This window comes from Trichoderma aggressivum (assembly GCF_033847375.1).
Source record: "Trichoderma aggressivum f. europaeum strain CBS 100526 chromosome Unknown scaffold_056, whole genome shotgun sequence".
Taxonomy (NCBI): Eukaryota; Fungi; Ascomycota; class Sordariomycetes; order Hypocreales; family Hypocreaceae; genus Trichoderma; species Trichoderma aggressivum.
In genome coordinates, this window is record NW_026946422.1 from 7,522 (window position 1) to 28,749 (window position 21,228).

Here is a 21,228-nt window from a genome sequence, read left to right on the forward strand (position 1 = left end):
CTCAACATTGAACTCAACCCTCTCCTCTCCCGCCCCATCCATGCACCGGTAGCCTGATCAGGGCCTCACCACCCGAATTCAAGGGCCTTTTTGTCTCTGCTCTGCTCGTGCTTGGCTTGCATGTGCTGTGCCTCGCTGTGCCTCCCACTCGCACCCCCCCAAAACCCGAACCCAAAAAGACTCAACCTGAAATCATTTGCATCTGATTTGCAAGTCAAGGTACGTTCCCGCTTCGGTTCAAGACTTGGCTCTTCTCTTCCGCATCCTTCGCTTCCCCCCCCTCCCTCCTCTTTCTCTTCCATCTCCATCTTATCCCAAATTCCCACTTCTCTCGCCTCACACCCCCCGGCACCCGCGAAAAAAAGAGCTGCGAAGCTAAAAGTCTCGAACTTCATTAGCCTCACACCAAGGCAAGCCTCCCCAAAATCGCCCCCCTCCACCCCAGACAGCCTCCGGTGCAACGTCCTTTTGGGTCTTTTGGTTCCTGTGAAGGCTTCCATGCATAAATTGTCCTTGCCGGCCCTCCTAGTCGACACCGCCCTCTTAATCGGTATCCCTGTTTCCAAAGGGTCGACCGTCTTCATTTATTAGGCCGATTGTCCCTCCGCCTCTGCCTCTTCCCTCTCTTCTTTCTTCTTCTTCTCCTTCATCCTCAAAGTCCAACGTCTCACGCTTAGACAAAGACACAGAGAGACACATCCATCATGTCCAAGGAATCGGGCGTCGTCACTCCCCCGGAGAAGGGCGACAATGTCGTCGACTATCAGGCCAGCACCGTGGTCATCCCCAAGGAGGGCCTCGACCGCGACTCCAACTGGTTCACCCGCAACGGTCTCAATGCCGACTCCTTCAAGAAGAAGCACTATGGCCCCGGCATGGTGGAGCTTGAGCGTCCCATGAAGGCTCGCCATCTGCACATGATTGCCATTGGTGGTTCCATCGGTGCTGGTTTCTTCGTCGGTTCGGGTGGTGCTCTCAGCAGAGGTGTAAGTCTTTTTTACCGCTTCCGTTCCGCGTCGACTCGAGCGTGTTCGGGTTTGCTGACGCGATATGAAAAACACAGGGCCCTGGCTCCCTCTTCATTGATTTCCTCATCATTGGTATCATGATGTTCAATGTCGGTAAGTAGCCCTGAGCTCACCCAGCGCCACGATAGTTGTGCAGTGACTGACAAGAGACGTCGAATAGTGTATGCTCTCGGTGAACTCGCCATCATGTATCCCGTCTCTGGTTCTTTCTACACATACTCTGCTCGTTTCATCGATCCTGCCTGGGGTTTCGCCATGGGCTGGAACTATGTTCTTCAGTGGGCTGCCGTTCTTCCGCTTGAGTTGACCGTCTGTGGTATTACGATTTCGTATTGGAATTCCAACATCTCGACTGCTGTGTGGATCTCCGTCTTCCTCGTCGCCATCATCATCATCAACCTGTTTGGTGCTCTGGGTTATGCCGAAGAGGAGTTTTGGGCATCTTGCTTCAAGCTCGCGGCCACTGTCATCTTCATGATCATTGCTCTTGTCCTCGTCTGCGGTGGCGGTCCTAGCGACGGTCGCTACAACGAATACTGGGGTGCCCGTTACTGGTACGACCCCGGCGCGTTCAAGAACGGCTTCAAGGGCTTCTGCTCCGTCTTCGTCACTGCCGCCTTCTCCTTCTCCGGTACCGAGTTGGTTGGTCTCGCCGCTGCCGAGTCGGACAACCCCACCAAGAACATGCCCGGTGCCATCAAGCAGGTCTTCTGGCGTATCACCGTCTTCTACATCCTCGGTCTCTTCTTCGTCGGCGTCCTCATCGACAGCGATGATCCCGCTCTGCTCTCTTCTGCCGCCTACTCCGACTCCAAGGCCTCTCCCTTTGTGCTTGTCGGCAAGTACGCTGGCCTCAAGGGCTTCGACCACTTCATGAACCTCGTCATTCTCGTGTCCGTCCTGTCCATTGGTGTGTCTGGTGTTTACGGCGGTTCCCGAACCTTGACTGCTCTCGCTCAGCAGGGCTATGCTCCCAAGCTCTTCACCTACATTGACAAGTCTGGCCGCCCCCTGCCTTCCGTCATTGTTCTCATCCTGTTCGGCTTCATCGCCTACGTCAGCTTGGACGCTACCGGCCCCGTCGTCTTTGACTGGCTTCTTGCCATCTCTGGTCTGGCCGCTCTCTTCACTTGGGGCTCCGTCTGCCTTGCTCACATTCGATTCCGCAAGGCCTGGAAGTACCACGGACACAGCCTGGATGAGATTCCCTTCAAGGCTGTCGGTGGTGTCTATGGCTCTTGGCTCGGCCTTTTCCTCTGCATCATTGTCCTCATGGCCCAGGTAAGAATGACCCCCTTGTTTTAACTCTCTTCTCTCCCTAGAAACATTTCGCTGACCTGCCTGCCTTTAGTTCTACACTGCCATCATTGCTGGTCCCGATGTCAAGGGTATGGGTACTGCGGAGAGCTTCTTCAAGCAGTTCCTGGCAGCTCCCGTCGTCCTGGGCTTTTGGGCCTTTGCTTGGATCTGGAAGCGTGAGCCTCTCCTGAGAACCAAGAACATTGACGTCGACACCGGCCTCCGTGAGTTCGACTGGGATCTTATCCGCCAGCAGCGCGAGGAGCTCGCTGCCCTGCCTGCCTGGAGACGTCTCCTCGACCACTTCTTTTAAAGAACAGCGCGGTTAGAGGGCGGTCTCTTTTTTTCTTTTCTTTTCTTTTGATGCATACAAGTTGCCTCTCCGTTAGACGGTACGAAACTTGCGGGATGCAGAGCTGGAGTGGGCGACCGAGTGAGCCCAGATGATGATCATGTAACGCTGCGCATGCGACCATACCCTTGATGTCGTGGCACGATTTCTTCCTGTAAACAATTAGCTTATTCTATTATACTACAAGATACCATGGGGGCTAGAAGTAAGGCTCCAACGGGGATGGGAATTGAACGAATAAATACCTGTTCATAACATATGATAAGTGTTGGCTCTGAACTCTGTGACGTCTTTGTTTGGCTGCAAGGCCCGAAGTATAAGTCGACGGAGGGATTTACCGCATTGGGCGGAAGACGCAAGTGTTGAATGTTCTTCGGCGGCTTGGACGGTGCAAGTTTCGACCGTGGTTCGTAGCGTATGCAATGATTGCTAAAGGCGTTGTATAAGACGTCGACATTGTAATGCTGTTACATCGATATCGAGTTGCCGACATCGAGGCTAAATTTGGCTTTATCGTCGTCGAGTTGCTGTAAAGGGCGTCGTGCAGTAAGAGTATCCGGTCCAGATGGTATCATCAACCTCCTCCCCTTTATTCCGATTAAGTGAAAGTAAATAACAGAATGAACTAAAAAAGAAGAAAAAAAAGAAGAAATAAGTCAAAAATGGAATACACAGAAAAGAAAGAGAAGAAGAGGAAGAAAGAAGGTTGAATGAAGAAGAGAGAAAGCTGCACCCCCAGTAGACAAGACTAATCACAAGAAGACCATTCCCTCAGCTCGTCTCAAAGTGACGACACCAGCGGTGTGTGGGCGTCGTCCATGCTTTTCTACAAGTATCGGATGGGGGGTGGTGGAGCCACAAGAAGAAGAAGAAGAAGAGTAATAATATTGGATCTCACATGTCGTTTGGTTGTCATTCGCGCGCCCTGGGAGCTTGTGCTTGTTAAAAGACTTTGATTATGTATGTCTGGTGGTATTCGGAATATTTTATTTTTTTTTGACAAGGCGGCGGGCTTTTCGGCTTTGCTGCGCCCTATGGCGGACTTGTGACTAGGGGAGGATCCTTTGTTTGTGGAGAGGACTGGGAATCGAGCCGAGACATGCGGGTGGCGGGCTGATGGTAGATGAAGGAAACAGGATGATGATGAATTAGTAGCTGAGAAGAAAAAAGAAGCTGGAGGTTTTTTTTTTTCTGTATCTTGCATGATGGAAACGTGAAATATTCATCATCTTGGTTGTTCTTTGAGATCCTCCCCCATACAAGAATACTGGAAGGGGAAGTCCAAGACGAAAAAGAAGAAAAGAATAAAGTACCTGCCCATGCCCTCGCTTTCTCTTCCGGGAAACTAGCTGCATCGGGAGCTACAGCACAATAACTGGATGAGGCTTAGCGGGCGCCCAAACGTTACAACTCAACGACATGAATTAGCGGGGACTCGCCCAGGAAAAAAATACGGAGATTGTGGTTACAAGTACAGAGGCGTTGCGTGTGAACGGAGGGAGAAGCCCGTCATAACGTTGTTTGCTCCGAGGCGATATCGGTGGGTGATGATGATTCACTGTGGGATTCTCACGACCGGGGGTGGGGGAGAAAGAGAAAGCATCCACGTGATGCTTTTTGTTTGTTTGGTTTTGGCGGTCGGCGTTTTCATGTAGGCATGTATATATTCTCTGTTGAGTAATGGAATGACCACCTTAGTACCCAGCGAAAAGCGAAAAAAAAAGGGGGGGTGTGGCCGCTCCAGCTTACATTGCCTCTTGCCGTGTAATACTGCGGCGAGATGTGGGTATCGGCTGATGGACATGAAAGGAGAATCTTGTTTTCTTCTTCTTCTTTTTTTAACCTTTTCGACTAGCAGGATGACTCATGATCATGATAAATTTGATGGGAAACGGAGTACTTTTGCAAGGTCTTATCCACAACACGCCGGGTCTGTACCATATAAAACGCCCTATTGCTTTTTTTTTTCTTTTTCTTGATATTACGCATGACAGGAGCCAAGTTGACGGGATGGAATATGCTGTTAATACGCGTAAGAGGAGTGGCCTTGACCTCGACCTCGTGCCTTGTTGTACAACCTTGATGAGAAATTCATATAGGCTACTCGCCGTGTCTCGAGCAGCCTTTCCTTTCTTTTTGTTTCACCACTCACTCTATAGACCGGCCAACAGTCCCCCTCAAAGAAGGAAATCCAAAGACGCTGGCTTGATTAAAAACGATGACACAAATACAAAACAAATAGCAGAAAAGGAGAAGAACAAGAGGCCGAGAAAAAAACAAGACAAGATAACCCCAGTATATTACATACGTTAGTTTTGCCGCTCCACCATGCCCATCACATCGCCCACCGCCGTCCTCGCCAGCTTCTTGAGCAAAATCTTCTCATCCGCCTCCCGATATCTCTCCCACCCATCCAGCCCCTCCTTCGCCTGGATGCTGAGCGTCTCGTAGCCCTGCTTGATCACCTCGGCGACTTGATGCGTCGTCAGGTTGCTCGGCAGCTTCTTCTCCGAGTTGCCCCTCTCGGTGAGCATCTGCTTGTAGTGTGTGCTGACGTTGATCAGCGTGTCGATGGAGTTGCTGTTGCGGTTTCCTAGCCGGTAGCTCTCCTTAAAGGACGCCAGCACTTCGCCCGATTCAAACACTTTGTAAAAGAGGTCGTCGTATGCCGCTGGCGTTGGCAAAAAGGCCTCGCCGGCAGACAGCGACAGTGCCACCAGATTCACGACGTGGTCGAGGACTGTGTCAATGTGCTGTAAATCTTTCAGGTCTGAAGCATACGTGTTGAGGAATCGGATGAGGGACAGCAAAGACCGGAAAAACTCTGACCAGTGATAGCTCAGTCTTGTTCGGGACCGTGAAAGATACGAGATGATTCGGAGCATGATACCCAGGCAGAGGACATAGAGGCTGACGTCCAACCGCCGCTTTAGGTTGTGGTTGATGCCGTCCAGCATGGTGTCGAGAACGCATGCTGCAAGAACCCGCTCCCCCTTGACCAGGGGCAAGAACGGCTGCCGTTGTCGACAGAGTCGCACAGCCGTCTTGGACTCGTCGCTGCAAATCTTCTTGCAGATGGCTGGGTCCTCGATCAGCAGGCGAAACACCATCAGGTTGAGATGAGCGTAATACGTTGCTCGAGACGACAGGTGGGAGTGCTGCAGAAGATAAGAGGTGAGTGACAGATAGTTGGCCATTGGACGCTCCTTCCCCTTTTCACCGGGCAAGGTTACGAGATGGAAGCAAAACAGCTTGTTCGCATGAGAGAAATCATACGTTGCCAGCAAAATGGCGGCGTTTTGGCCAGGCCTAAAGCAAGTCAGTCTATATTAATCAGTTTTTCTCCAGCAGGATTCTACAATCACTCACAATTTCGTAAACAGCTGCTTTGCCGTTGCGGCGTCGTACACGGGCTTCTTCTCTGGCTTGGGGCCGGGCGTGATGGCTCCAAGCCCAAACATGTTTAGAGTGCTACTCAACGTCCAGCCCTCCGGAAGGTCCTCCTGAATGTCGATGTAATCAGATCGCAACGCCTGGCATGCACCACCAATGCAGCGGACGACTTTCTGAATAACGGCCTCGTTGACGAAGTCGTTCAACCGTAGTTGATATGGGTTTTGGAACTCAAACTTGTTATAGTTGGCGAGTATTCCCAACAGGGTGAATGGCTCTAGGCCCTGCTCAGGCTCCTCTGAGCTTTGAATAAACTAGCGCATGAATCAACGGTTAACAAGCATCCTGCCGTTGGTCCATTGTCGCCGCAGCATTACCTTCATAATGGAGGGGAAGAGGTCCCTCTGTATCATGTACGTAAGAAGCGTCGTCTGATATGCACCGGCTGAGACGGCTAGTAGCACCTCGATAGCCTTATGGCTCAGCTCCACTTGCATCGTTCCATGCGTCAGCTTACTCGCACAGCACAGCATCCAGCAGATGTTGACAGGTGTACACACAGTTTGTCCCATTGCGAATGATGCCATCAAGCGTGCTCACGAAATCTGTAAACACAGTATCAACGTGGTCTAGACCGGCCAGTATGGTGATGATGTCGGAGCTCGGGTGCGAGTGCTTCTTGGTCAATACGCAGGCGAGAAAGACGCTCAAGGTCTGCGTGGAAGATGTCAGCCATGGGGAAAACGTCCAAGCCAGAAACAAGCAACTCAATGGATTTCCGTAGCACTGCGCACATCAAGAGCATATAAGGGGGCCGAGCCTTTGCCATTTTTAACCGCCGCGATGGCCTGGCCAAAGAGCTCTCTCGTCCGCCCCTCCAGGAGCAGTAAATCGGCCGGGTGGATGTCGTTTAGGATCTTCCTCAGCATCGGCCGGTCGGGTCGCAACAGAAAAAACTCCCTCCAGAAGCCCTCCGACTTGTCGCCATCGTCCTCCTCCTGGTAGTACGTCGTCGATCAGCTCGGGCGCATGCCAATGAGAGACGGGATGCTAATACCTTGGTGGCCGATTTAGCTGGATTGTTCTTGCAACCAAGGGAGAAGGAGGCAAACCTTGAACAGGGCCGAGTAGAGCTCGATGATCTTGGGAACAAAGACCTCTGGCTGAGGCTGGCGTGTCAGTGGTGACGCCTCCATGGGATGCGAATCTGGCGAAACGGGGAGCTGCGAGCTCCTGTCATGGCCAGCGATGAAAAGACGACGTGGATGTCATTATCGCGACCCCGGACGGTGGGGCAGCGATAGTAGATAATGGGAGTTGAGGCTGCGCACTGTATCATCCCACGTGAAGAGTGTGCGGATGGACAGTGAGGTTACACACGACTCACTGTATACAAGCTAAGCCAATCACGCTCTTTAATTGACTTTCAAGATATTTTGTGGTGCCATTAGTAGGTATTTGCTCAGCCGAGATAGGTATGATACCTATATACTCGCATATAGTGCTACACACCTTTCGCAGCAAAGAACTCCATACTGCTGCGAGCCGAGCATAGCTTCTCATTAATTTATTAAATCAAGTCAAGACACCAAGCAGCGTTGGCGTGTTTCACATTACACGCCCTACCGCGCATAGGTAGGCAGCTGTTCAGCGAGCTATCCATTCGCGCGCACTCGGATATTTTGATCATGTAACTGATTGGAAATGATATTTGTTATTTTTTTTTTTGTGTATCGACTTTTAAAATTTTCTCAAAGGGGGTTTTTGTGTATAATGCTAATAAAAGTTTGCGCCTTGCGGCACTAATCCACCTCTCCGCTCCAGCAACTCGGCCAACAACAGCGTTGTTGAGGGATATAAGAGATGGCTGAAAACCTTGCCCAGAAGACCCGCAAGACGCGAAGCAACACAGCACGACTCGGCATCGTGTCTGTTCGGCGAGGTATATCCTTCATCGTCAAGCCGTACAATCTCCTCGAACCAATAAGTGAAGGAACAGCCAGCTACAAAAGCGTAGTCCATATCTGGCCGATTGAACCCCCATATGTAAAGCAGCCTGCGTCGTTTGTCGTCGCGGTCCAGTCTTGACGACTTCTCCATTAGCAGGCTTCCGCTTGTCCCTCTCCAACAGCACTCCCCAATCATACAATATCATCGTACAAAACACCTCGCTTCTGATCAGATGTCAGTGCCGAGGTACGCCGTTTTTGTCGTAGAAACCGCCGTTAAACAAGGTCATATTTTCTCCACTCAATCCCATGGTGTAGATGGGATTCCTTCTTTCTCGTCCACCATCTGCCGCCGTCATTCATTAAGCAAAAGCCGCGCCGCCGGATTCGATGGCTTCGATCTCGCTCAGGTCGATGGGCTGGCGGTGGAAGCGGGTAGGGAGCTCGGAGACATCAAAGGCAACCCCCCTGGGAGGAGCAATGGAGCCGAGCTGGTAGCCAGAGGAGCCACCAATGCCGGCCTCAACGCTGCCGATGGTCCGCTGAAGAGGGCCGTGCTGTTGGGCGTGGTCACGGTAGGCGCCGAAGGAGTTGTGTCGGGCGGCGGCATCTCCGTTGCCGTAGAATGCGGTGAAACCCTCGGGGAGCTTTCCTGAGGGGGATGCGGGGTGAGGCTGAGGAGTGTGGTCGATTGAAGCTGAGGGGAAAAAAGTCTCGTTAGCATATATAACGTCCCTTCATCATGGGGAGAAGTAAGTAGGAGGATGAGGAGGCATTGGGCTTACTAGGAGTGGCTCTGGGTCCAAGGAATCGAATCAGCGGCGTCCGCTCCGCGTGGACAGCGGCCTGTCGAAGAGCTCTCGTGGCGAACATGGTTGATGTGAAGGGTGGACGTTGGTAGAAGAGGGTTGGGAGAGTTGATGGCGGGGGTTGTCCTGATATTAGACTGTTGGAGGGGGAACTTGGGAGGTTTGGACGTGAAGTCAAGTTCAAGTCTGGGGAACAGCGGGGGGGAGAGACGTGTATATAAGAAGCTTGACGAGTGAATTAGAGAGCAAACGGATGGAGGAGAAGGACGTCGAGATGGAGGCGCGAAAGAGTGGAGGTTCGCGAATTAATAAAACACGCCGGAGGTCCGGAGTGCGATAAAGCAACCTGGAAAAAAAAAATCAAAAATGGTGCGTACAGTAGACATTTTCCCCAGCCGCGCAGCTCGTTTGGGAAGTCCCGCCCACGTTTAGGCGGCCTAGCGCGCCCTTTGGGCACCCGGAACACCTAAAAGGCGCCTAAAAGCAGCGAATGCACAGCTGGAGCGCTCCAGTTCACAGGTTGCTGGCCCGAGAACCGGGGGCGCTGGCTTTGTCCGAATTCGGGATCTCGGAGAGTCCACCAGGCGTCTCACATCACCAAAAGAGCCACCCACACCAAAGCTCCAGTCCGGTCTTATCGCCAGCAGCCATCGTGCCACGCATCTCCTGATCTGCGGGGGGAGCCAGTGGCCGAATCATTGCGAATTCAATGCCTGCACATGACAATCCCGGGGCATACGAGTATGGAGGGGAGGAGGGGGGAGGGCGCATCTGGCCGCAGACGGGCTTGAAGCATCGCAGCAGCCCGCCGAGCCGATACAACCTCACATTCAATCTGTGCCTCCTCGATGCCCCGCTCAAATACGGGCATACGGGAGGGTCTAACGGAGAGAATCGGAGCAGGGGCGGGCTTCACGCATCGTCGAGTTGGAACTAGCTGCCGCGGAATCACCAGTTGCAGAGTTCCATCCACGTTGCCTCCAGTCTCTCTATTCTACGAGTACAGCAGCAACAACAACACCATCAGCTCTGTGGAGTACCGGCGGCAGACATCACGTTGTCGAAAGTCATCATCTCAGAACTCGGAAAAGAAGAGAAACGAAAGGAAAAGAAACGAAACGAAATGAAGAATCAACCCATTGCATGGCCAATCCTAGTCCCGTCCCGTCATCCTGCCATGCATGCATATGCATCCCCAACCATCCACGCTTCTCCACCTCCACACATCGCAAACCCGTCAGCCCTGGCCATGCCTCGAATCCCCCGCGGTTCCTTCTTCTCTTTCATGTGCCTCCGAGCTTCTTCCCTTGCCATGCGTGCTGCGTCCGGTGTGAGTGGGCTTTTCCCGGGCCAGACAAGGGGCATGTCGCTGCAGGCGCAACAACTTGAAATTACATGTGCTTTTTTTGCCTTGTCGCATCAACGGCTCTCTCGCTGCTCCATCAACCTGTAGCCGTTACGGAACCGATTCCCACTGTTGCGTGTAGCGCACTCTTCAACTCCATGCTGCTGCAATTCACATTCGTCCAAAGCCATATCCCCGGATTCCGAGGCGTCCAACTGCTGCCACTGCCGTCTCAAGTGCTGGACAATCAGAGCGACGGCGTCACCGGCGGCCTTTGCTTCAATGACAGCCGTATTTACTAATACCTCCATGACACATCCGACATTGATTCGATAGCAACGTCTATTGCCGAATGGAGTTTTCCGTTGCTTTAGAATTATCATATTACTTGCAGCATTTGTCCAGAAAAACCAGCGGGCCAATCACCGAGACCCGATCGGCCCCCGGCTTTGGGTCCAGATATGGCGCAATCTATACTGCATGGCACGGCACAGCCCCTTCGGCCTCCATTTCTGCGTTGACAAACCACTTGTTTACTCCGTTGCCTTTATTTCCACTACAGCCGTTGCATTTGTCCGGAAGCTTCTTTTGCCTTATCTCCTGAAGGACGCTCTCTCATAGGCTCGCCAACTGCTCCGTACTCGTACATGCACATGCAAGTATGCAGGCATTTGATCCAGTCTCTTTGCTTCCTAAAATCGGCCCATGCAATACGCCACTCCCACATGAAATAGTTTTCTGGGGCCATTCTGGAGACATTTCAACCGGCCCGGACCGGGAACCGGAACCTCGACAATGGCTTGTACAAGCCCAGCAAGCCCAGCAAGCCCAGCAAGCCCAGCAAGCCCAGCAAGCCCAGCAAGCCCAGCAAGCCCAGCAAGCCCAGCAAGCCCAGCAAGCCAAACCTTGGCTACGCCTCCTAGCAGCGTGGTGGTAACTTTCCATTACGATCCACTGCCGGTAACTTTACAAATGCAATGCTCGTTTCAGGTAATACGAGGTAGGCTTCGTGGCATCTTCTCTCATGATAAGCAGCGCCTTGTCAGCCAACACTGTTGAACGTCGTCCAGTGAAAACTCGATATCCTGTGTCTAAACTTTGCATTCAGTAAATCCTACCCAATACTTTACATACCTTTCTATTCTCCACCTTCCTCTTTTCTTCCTTCCATCTCTCCCTCTGTGATGATTATGGATCTTGTAATCATTTCAAGTCGGAATCGCCACTCTGCAAACGACTCTCGACTTCAAGTGCCATGGCAGGATGAGGATGAAACACATGTTATTCAACACTACCGCAGATCTCCAGATTTTTGAGTCTCTTGTCTGCCACAGCGACTACTCTCATATCAGCTATATTCCTCTAGCATCTGGTATCGTCACTCCTTGAAATTCAAGACAAAAAATGCCTGATAGCCAACCCAGAGTCTCAGGTAGCCACTATCTAAACTTTTGACACTCATGAATTACCCCAACATCAACCCTCACCCCCAACAATTAGAAGAAGAAGAAGACAGCAAAAGATTCCAAAGCCACGAGATTCTACCTTATCCACTCCATAGCCAATAGGAGGGGGGGTATCCTAATGATAAGAGCGCCTCTTGTAGTCGCCCCAAAAAAGTTACTGAGTAGCAAATTCAAAAGGTATAGACGTCTATAAACGTGCTTCGACCCTTTTACGGCAAACAGCGCCGCTGCAAACACTCCCAAACACCATTCTCCTCGACAAATCCAAGATCGACCCGACCCTCCAAAAAACAATCCTTTTATATACATCCAAGTACTCAGAGAAAATTTCCTCTTGGAAGACGTCGCGTGCTGAATCGCGTCAAAGTCCCCTCGTATCCTACAATTCCATCCGTTCAAGCTTGTCGACAGCGTCCTTGTCGCGTCCTTCTCGTTTCTCATGCGAGTTGATACCGTGTTCTCCAAGTCCAACCGCCGAATCCTATATACGTCCTCCCTCGACGACCTCGCGTTCCAAAATCTCTACTTCCCCAAACTCTCCCGTTCGCCGACGTTCCATAACCCACCGCTTTTCCCCGCTCTCTTCTTCCATTATATACGATATACTATCTGTTGATCCCTTCTGCCGCTGATGTCCTCTCTCTGGACTTGACGCGTCTTGACCGCTACACATAGCATGCGGATGTGCATTGGGCACTGTAAAGGCAGAAGGATGATGGGGGTCGCTAAGCGGAGAAATGCCTTCCTGGAAGATGTTCGACCCCATTTGGATCGGCGATGTTGAGATCGCTCCCCAAGCTGAAGCCATGTCTACGTCTCGATTGATGAATTCGGGCCCAATTGACGAGCTGTGGGCAAGTGCTGACGTGGGCATTGTAAGTGTAGGGCTGGCAGGAACACTGCCATCTGAATCGCGACTCACGATGGAGAAGACTGAGTTCTTTCGTGTATGAGCCGTGGAGGGAGGGAACCCGCTGGGAAAACTAGGTCCTCGCGGTGAGCTTGGACCGTCCCCTCTCTCTGACCTTGGGGAACCATCTTTGCTAGAAGCCAAGCTGGCTTGCGAGCCGCCCCATGCCTTTGACCGCAGCCGGAGGAGTGCCGTGAGGTTCATCTGGTCGTCGCCTCGGTCCGCCATCATGGCCAGCTGGGCCAGTCCGGGGCTCTGGACGATTGGCGTACCACTAATGGGTGGCATTCCGAGGCTCATGAGGGAATTTCTATTGGAATACTCGGATCGCTCAGTGATGGGAGTCAGGTTTGGCTCTCTCGACACTACACGCCCGCTTATGCTGCGATTTAGATTGCTTGCGCCTTTGGGGCCGAAAAATCCACCAGCGACATATCCGCCGCCCTCCATGTTGGAGCCCGAGCCGTGGTTGTTGACTGGAGCAGCATAAAAGCCAAACTCTTGCCCATACCACCCATCGGAATCGTTAGCCAGAGCACTAGCATTAGCCTCGGCGATGATGGCGTCGTCGTCCATTTCAAAATCATCCATGTCATCGTAAGAATAGCCATAGTCGTCGTACTCGTAGTCACGGAGCGCATCTGAATCCTCAAAACTTGTAGGCGCTTGGCCGTTGTTATCTGCATCGGTGGGAGACTGCGCTGCTGCGCGTTCGAATTGACCAGCCTCCGCCGCTTTCTGGGCGGCCGCAGCCAAAGCCGCCTGATAGGCAGCAATAGGATTTGCGCCGTACGCTGTCGGCTGAGGAGCAACAATGGTAGTCTCAGATAACGGAGGCAAGTCGCTCGGGATTTCGGCAACCACATCTTCACTCGGGTGCTCTGTGCTTATGCTCGTAGATGCGTCTATCGCCGACTGAGCATCCTCCAACTGCTCTGAAGACTGCTGGGATGCCACCTCACCCTCTGGCTTTTCCGTCTCCTCCTTCGGGGACTCTTGGTTACCTTTCTCTCGCGCTGACTTTGCCTGTGCAAAAGCTCCAGGTAGAGGCCGGCCGTATTGGTCCGTATCATCATTGTCGAATATTGACTCATCAAAAGGCACCCCATCATCCACAGGCGATCCGGCTAAATCTTCGGCAAACACACCTCCGAAGCTAGCCATGCCTTCATCAAAATATAGATCGTCATCTTTGACCCCGCGTTTCGTGCCCGCCGGCGGAGGCATACCAATAGGGACAGGGGCGGCGCCTGCTTCCAAACCCAATGTTTGGAAAGAGGCAGAAACAGCATCAACTCGATGAATCCCTAGACCCGACACCTCAGCATCGGCCTCCTGGTCTGGGGCTGAACCAGGCTCGGGCGACAGAGCAAGGTTTGAGAGCCCTGGTGTGTCCTTTGTCATGGCAGAACCAATAACCTCGCCGTCGGCATCTCTAGGGGTTGGCATCATGCCTCCGCTCTGTGGAGTCGCCAGAGACGATGTTGGATTAGATCGCTGAAAACTGAACCCGGCAAAGTTTTCCTGGTCATCATCTGGATCGATTTCATCCTCAATATACTGAGCCTCTTGTCCATAGTACTGGTCATCGAGATACGGCTCTTCCTCATCATCGTAATCCGCATTAATTCCAGGGATTTTCTCTTCCAATCCGTCATCGTCCATCATGGCGTCGTAATCAAAGGCATCTTCATCGAAATCGTCAAAGCGAGAGTCTCTCGGCTCGTCTTGTGCAGCAGCCTTCTTGTCCAACTCCCGCTGTCGGTGCCGTTCTTCCAGGAGCTTTTCCTGCTTGGCGGCTCCAATCATGTCGAAACTAAATCGTGACGAAGTACTCTTCATGTGCCTCGGTATAGACGAGAGGGAGACGTTTCTCGACCTGGTCGTTCGTATAGAGCCGGTATTTCTAACCGCATCACCAATTTCCTGAGTGGTGGCCTGAGAAATTGTTGAAGGGGTCTTTTGAAGAGCTGGGTCGTTGCCCTTCATGGTTAGTCCAGTAACGACATGGTCGTCCAACGGAAAGGCTTGCTCTGCAGTGGAGGAACCCGTTCTGACAGAAGACACACTAGATGATTGGGCAATGGTGTGCGAGTTTGTGCTCCCGGATTCCGGGCGAGCAGGATCCGACGCACTGCTCATCATGCGGCGCTGTAGCTGCCCATCCAACACCACCGGGCCACGAGTCTCCGCCCCGTCATGAGGGCCAACGCCCGACTCCAGGGCGATATTGGCCAAGGATGCAGAGCGGATGGCCACGGTATCATTAGCAGGAGCATTCGTCCTTCGTCTCGGTGCGCTAAAGTCATGAACCCTAGTACCTTTAATGCGGGGGTCATAAGTAGGCTCGTCCAGACGGCTGTCTAGGGGCAGAGGCGATGCATTTGGAAGGTTTTGATTGTTTCTCCTCCTCAACAGCAACGTTGACATGGGGTTCTTGAGGAACGGCAATCCCTTCTTCCCCTTTTGGGGCTCAATATTTAATACATTACTCGAAGACAGAGATTCGCCCGCCAGTCGAGAACCAGAGAGCCGCTGGTTAGATGAGGAGGAGTAGGGAAGATTGCCCTTTGAACTACCGGATGTCTGCGGCAATGGCCTTGATAGGTCGGCATTGTTTGACATGGGCGTCGGGTGGGAAGCTTGAGCATGGCCGTCCACTTGCTGTGCTTCCACATTCCGCTGATAATTCCGCAGAGCAACACCGCCGATAAATCCAGAGCCGGTGCTGTATCCCGATCTCTGGGGCTGCGGAGGGCGGCTGACGGTTTGCGGCTGCTTCTCGATAATCTGCGGTTGTTTCTCGACATCCCGCTTCTCCCCAAGAGGCTCTAGATTAAGTTCGCTTGACGTCACGCGGGTTATCGGCGGCAAGGTCGGCGGCAAGGAGTTGGAAGCGGAAGACGACAGATGTGCGTCAAGCGGAGATGCCGAGTCGGGGTTCAAGGGAGACTGCTGATGGCTGTTGAGAGACGAAGGCGAGGATTGATCCGGGGCCGGCGAGGTCGGGTTTGAGGGCCCCCGCCGGTGGAATCGCAGGTGGGAGAGCATGTCGTGCGTTGTGTCGAGCGTTGCACAAGACGTCCGAGGCCTAGACGCAGAAGATGGATCGCAATGCGGGCGCGATCATGCTTGTAGCTCGCGGATTCGGACCTTGTGCATTGTTGATTGATTCGACGTCGGGTTGAGAGGGGTCTCGAGACAGCAACCGAACTGAACTGACGGGGGCGGTTGGATGGCGCTGCAGGTCCGTCGCGGTGGCTGAAGCTCTGCGTCCCGGATTGACCGCGCCCTGCCGCCTGGTCGAAATCAACTGCTCAATGTGCGCTCTCGGACGAAGCTGCGGCGCAAACAGCCGGTGGTTCAGACGGGCAGAGACGACGCTGGCGTCTGTGTGTGTGTGTGTGTGTGTGTGTGTGTGTGTGTGTGTGACGTTCTAGGCGCGATCGACAACGGGCGGTCCCATGAATACAAAATCCAGGCAGAGCGGGTAAGCAGGGGAGCCGCTAAAGGTACTACTAAAGTAAATGCACAGGTATTGAGTACCGCCGGGTTAAAGCCCCTCGCAGCGATTCCGACAGTGGCTATAGTAGGTAGGTACAGATACAGCAGGTCCCAACAAAAGCCCAGTTCGAGGTTGATCCAATCTTAAAACATCCATCAATCCTGTCCAGTCCCTTTGTTGGTAAACACTCACACTTCAGCTGCAAAGTTGGCAACATGCCAGTCCCGCCACGTGCGCTGTGCCCTTGAGATTACGGGGGGACCGAAATTCAAGGAAGATGATGTCAGCAGCGGCTGCTGGTGTTTTCACAACAACTTCTTGAATCGAACTGGTTGAGCGCCGCAAGGCCATGCAAGGGAGGAGATTGCCGATGCGTGGTGCTAATTCATCGCCTTTTGAAGAAAAACCAGTGGCTTCCAGAATAGGACCGAGTGAGCCCTATCACGGAAGTCCTGGACTGTGACTGGATGTCGGTCACGGTTAAGGCTGCAGGCTTCCAGCAGGGCGCTTACATACATGTGAGCCTAGAGGAAATCGAGACGAGCTCTGCTTCACCGTTGCTTTGGTGATGGGCTCGTCCTTTTTATTTGCAGAGAACATGCACTTGTACTAGTATATTATGCAGTACTAAGGTCAGATGTTGTTGGTGACCGTATCCCTCTACATTGAAGCACATTGCTGCGGCGTATTTGCCTGGCGCACTGGAATGTGATGACCAGCTAATCACCCTCCCTCAAACTACCTCCAGCTATCAAATACACGCGGCACACAGAGCAACGCTATCGAACAAGAACAAGAAGAAAATTTTCATCCCTCGGGCGCGTACAGACAGCTAGTGAAGGGTGCAACACGTAAGCTGCAGTGTCTTTACGTGTATTATATAGGCCTAGGTACCTAGGTAGGTAGTCTAGCATGTTGAGTGAGATGAAGCTTCGGGACCGGGTTCGGCAACTCTGGTGTAGCTGACGGGCACCGCCTCACCGGCAGACACTGCCGACGGACCAAATCTGGGTCTCGGAGAAAATGGGCTGTTTCGTTCGTGGTGGCTTACAAGTATAAGTGTGTCGGCATCAAGAGCGCATCGTGGAATCAGTTCACTTCAGCCCCTCTTTACATGTAGCTTTGGGTGAGAAATTGTACCTTAGTACTACCTGTAGGTAGTACCTACCTAGGTAGCGCACTGGCAGGAAAGCCACATCCTTCATAACGCATCATCTTGGCTGTTTGATCGACGGCCATCAACAGCTAACGGTGGTGGCATTTCTCTAGTGTGTGCTTTTACGCCCCCCTCTTCCAATTCCAGCTTTCATGCTCCTTGGTAGGGGAAAAATGGGTGTCGCTGGAAGAGCCCATGCCCGATGTTCTCGCTATCGATATGGTGGATGCAGGTACCCAACCCTTGAACGTCTCCCATTCCGAGATGCTACCACTACCATCTCCTTAGAGGTAGGTACTTACTTCCAAGACGGAACCTGGAAGTCTTTCAACGACGCCAAAATGCCTTGTATGCAGTTTTACTCTACGCCTTTCCTGAGTAGCAGCCGGTGATGGCTTGTAGCTATCAAGTACAGGTACAGGTACAGGCACTCTCCAAGCCAAGGGGTCGCGTCGGGGTCTTGGCCTCGTCCAGAAGATGGGAGATTCTGTCGCGTGCCCCTTTTCCAGATGCAGTGTCCAAGCAAATTAGGCGCCCTCGGCATCAAAGAACCACTGCATTGATTCCGGCCTTCATTCGCCCATTCTCATTCAGACCAGCCTCCTGTCACGTAGGCCAAGGCTCGAAAGTAACATTACTAGGTAGTTTGTCTCTTCTTTGTTACTCCGGACTTGATCAGACAAAGGGCCTGCGGATCACTGCCTTCATCGTGCTTCGGGGGGCTACTGTAGCCTCCCCCATCTCCAGTAAGGGTACTGTATGTCGGCCGGGCATTCCTCCATCTTTATTTCCTCTTCAACCAGGAGCTCCAACGACCTGCTGCATTACATCTAGTAGCGTCTGCACGGGAGACGCACAAGTCAGTTAGTACTTTGTAACAGCGTCCGTGTCTCCACTCCCCCGAAAGCGGTGGCTTTGTGGCATCGCTAAATGCCCACCCACGGCAATGCGGCAACGAAGCTGCGTTTCAGCCATTCCGGTTGCCGGGTATAATATAACCAACATTGCATGGCATAAAGAAAACCGGTGTAGCACTCGGGCATCAATGGACAGAGACATATCAAAAGGCGGCTGATGTGAGTTGTGTACACGTATGCCTCATCAATACGTGCAAGAGTGTGTGATTATACCTAGGTAGGTACCTTAGTAGGCATATCCAACAGAGTTTCGAGTTGGTTGTTACAACTGTTCTCCATCAAGTTACCTTAGGTACCAGGTACGGAGCAAGTACACATCGGTACTTGTACTCCAGCTGCACCGCCGTTTATCAACAGCGACTTACGTGTGCTGGCGTACGTACCACCTTGTCCGCACGGCATTGTGTCAGGATTCAGTGGCAAGGATTCTCCGGTATAATCAATCAGGTAGTTCGCTGCTAGCATTTGGAACGCCGTCACCTGGTCCTTCTCAATACTACACGTACTCGTACATGCTCCGTACCTCCATGGATGTCAATGTCGACGCATCTGTTGCTCGCGTGCGCGTGCTCCGTACTGGGTAAACGGTCGGCGATCCTCCATGATTACTGCCCGTGCTATTAGCCTGCCCGTGCTCCCTGGAACTGCGCTTCCACTCCATCCTCACTCACTCGCTTTTACTCATACTAACCTACCAACCACTTACGAGTCCTCGCACGCTCCTTTCCCTTGCACCGCCGTACCTACTTACTCATCGCCGCTTCTACTACCTATACATACCTATATCCCACCCGCTGTGATTCTTCTTCTCCCGGGCCCCTGGTGATCAGTTTTAGGGGTCTGCTTAGCGCTTCTCGACAGGCCCATGCACATCCCCCCTGGGTCTCGCGCCGTCTCAACCCCATCCTTTGATACTGGACTGCTTTAATACTTGTACTCGTACACGCCCAGGCCTGGTACCGGCGCCCGATTCTTTTATATCAATCTCAATCTCGAACTCAATCTCATCTCATGTTTGTTTGCTGAAGCCGCCGTTTCCTTTTGCCTCCATTTCGTTTCTGCTTCCTTAACCCTAACCCTCGCCAACGCGAGCTTGTGGCAGCATGAGCGGCTTCGCCAAAGAACAGCTCCCAAGCGATGGCTCGTCGAAATGGAGCCTCCGCGCAAAGGCACTTCTCGTCGTCTGCTCGCATCGCATGTGGCGGGGCGGTCCACGATCTATCCTGCAGATCGCCGCCGCTGCCTTTGGCCTGCTCATGCTCTTCTACTTTGTCACGCTGCAGCTCGACGACCGTTACCAGCGAATCTTGAGCTGGTCAACGCCCGAATCGGCTGGCCCCGGTCAACTTCGAATTGTCGTGTTTGGGTCGCAAGACTTGATGGGAAGTGCGCCTAATGCCAAGCACACGCACACATCTTGGCCAGAACACCTCTGCAAACAGGTAAGAGGGGAAATCAACCAATACTTACCTATATGCACTTACATCGACTCGTGTATACATATACCTACACTCGACAATGCTAATTTACTACTCTGCCAGCTCAAATGTCACTCTGTTCTTTCTTTTATCCCTCCGATCGAATCACAACCCGGCCTAACCTCCAACAGCATCTATGGCACAGAGATACGAGCCTTGGAAATGTTTAATGAGCAGGCGAATCTCACGGGAAAACCTGCCCTTGACAACTTGTACATCCCGGAACAGTATCCGGTGCCAACAAAGACCCCGGATCTGGCAGCGCAAGTCCAAAAGTTTCTTACCATGTCTGCGCCAAAGATTCCGCCTCGAGAGACGCTGTGGGTTTTCACATTTGGCACCTGGGAGACGTGGAACATGGCCTCGCTGCCGCGGGGAACGGGCGAAAGACTCATTGACGCCTCGGTCGCCGATATCTTCACTCAGATCGAATTGCTCTACCGAAAGTCCTTGAACCCAGCGTCTCCTGCTTTTTCTGATTTTTGGTCGAATGTTACCAAGGAAGAAATCCACGCTCTCACGCACCCCGACCCCGAGAACAAGCCCGACGAGCGCAAAACGGAGAGCTTCCGCGTCGTGATCCCGCAGCTCTTTGACATTACTCTAGCCCCAGGCTGGCAGAAGCGCCCCCTTCCATCTGAATCGCAGTCGAGGGGCGTTCAGATGCGTAACGCTGCATATCTCAACGCAAGGTGGAATGACCAAGTGTCTAAACAGCTGGAGGATTGGAGAAGGAAGGGTAACACTAAGCCCGAGGGGGTTGAAGAGGAGGGCATCGACACGGCCTCGTCAGTTCCGACAATGGCATCCTTGCTGCGATATCTCCCGGAATCGCTTCAGCCCAAGGACAAGGACAGCAATGGACAAGAGAGCGGTGAAGACATCATTTACGCACCTTACCCGCGACGATTGGGCTTGCAGTCCTCCTTGGTCAAGAGCGTCTTGGATGCCATGACGGAAGAAGAAATGCAGCGATCCGGCCTTAGGGATAGCCGAGGCCGAGGCAGCAGACCTGCAGATGATGCGATGCGGTTTTTTGACGTTTGGACACCCTGCATCGCCGATGCTCGATCCGTTACGGTCATAAGCGCATCCCAGCCCAGCCAAGAGTGTGAAGTTCCAAACGACCACTTATTCTATGACGAGTTTACTTTTGGAGAACGTGCCAAAGAGGAGCTGGCGAAGCAGACTGCTGCTCAAATTCGAGAGTACTTGTTCCTTTCATAGAGGCGCCATTATCTCGCGACTGAGAGTAGAGTTGCATACACTTTGGATAGCTGCTGGGAATTTATCTCGGAGGGGCAGCTTTTGGAAATATGATGGTATAATAGCTTCGGTGGGCATCATCAAAGCATACGGATGGGTATAGGCGAAAGGCGTTTTTTGGGTGATCTTGACTGTCAGTACACAAGGGGAGATGGAAACAATGGGTTGGGAGTTGTCACAATATGTACTTGGATTGACTGTATTCGAAAAGTCTCTATTGGGCCTTGGATAGGAGACGACGGTCCTTTGCATGACGAAAAAGGAAACAGCCACAAGAGCTGTTATTATATCGATACACCGACCATTCATTTCAATACAACGAATAACATGGAAACACATGGCCAATGGAAATGTG

General features: G+C 52.4%; 5 protein-coding genes across 5 annotated transcripts; 2 read left to right on the plus strand and 3 right to left on the minus strand.

Annotated features, from left to right (window-relative positions):
• Window positions 1-704: 704 nt before the first annotated feature.
• Window positions 705-2,640, plus strand: Triagg1_9582 (uncharacterized protein; the record flags this gene model as incomplete). Its single annotated transcript, XM_062904555.1, has 4 exons — window positions 705-986; window positions 1,064-1,121; window positions 1,189-2,309; window positions 2,380-2,640. 4 exons carry the CDS (start codon window positions 705-707, stop codon window positions 2,638-2,640), a joined length of 1,722 nt encoding a protein of 573 aa, XP_062751399.1.
• Window positions 2,641-4,988: 2,348 nt separating this feature from the next.
• On the minus strand, window positions 4,989-7,268 carry Triagg1_9583 (uncharacterized protein; the record flags this gene model as incomplete). Its single annotated transcript, XM_062904556.1, has 6 exons — window positions 4,989-5,988; window positions 6,049-6,386; window positions 6,450-6,562; window positions 6,633-6,786; window positions 6,867-7,070; window positions 7,185-7,268. 6 exons carry the CDS (start codon window positions 7,266-7,268, stop codon window positions 4,989-4,991), a joined length of 1,893 nt encoding a protein of 630 aa, XP_062751400.1.
• Window positions 7,269-8,383: 1,115 nt separating this feature from the next.
• On the minus strand, window positions 8,384-8,894 carry Triagg1_9584 (uncharacterized protein; the record flags this gene model as incomplete). The annotated part of the gene is made up of 2 exons (XM_062904557.1): window positions 8,384-8,718; window positions 8,807-8,894. The coding sequence occupies 2 exons, from the start codon at window positions 8,892-8,894 to the stop codon at window positions 8,384-8,386; spliced, it is 423 nt and encodes a 140-aa protein (XP_062751401.1).
• Window positions 8,895-12,122: 3,228 nt separating this feature from the next.
• Window positions 12,123-15,602, minus strand: Triagg1_9585 (uncharacterized protein; the record flags this gene model as incomplete). The annotated part of the gene is made up of 1 exon (XM_062904558.1): window positions 12,123-15,602. One exon carries the CDS (start codon window positions 15,600-15,602, stop codon window positions 12,123-12,125), a length of 3,480 nt encoding a protein of 1,159 aa, XP_062751402.1.
• Window positions 15,603-19,232: 3,630 nt separating this feature from the next.
• On the plus strand, window positions 19,233-20,834 carry Triagg1_9586 (uncharacterized protein; the record flags this gene model as incomplete). The annotated part of the gene is made up of 2 exons (XM_062904559.1): window positions 19,233-19,571; window positions 19,671-20,834. 2 exons carry the CDS (start codon window positions 19,233-19,235, stop codon window positions 20,832-20,834), a joined length of 1,503 nt encoding a protein of 500 aa, XP_062751403.1.
• Between the last annotated feature and the right edge of the window lie 394 nt (window positions 20,835-21,228).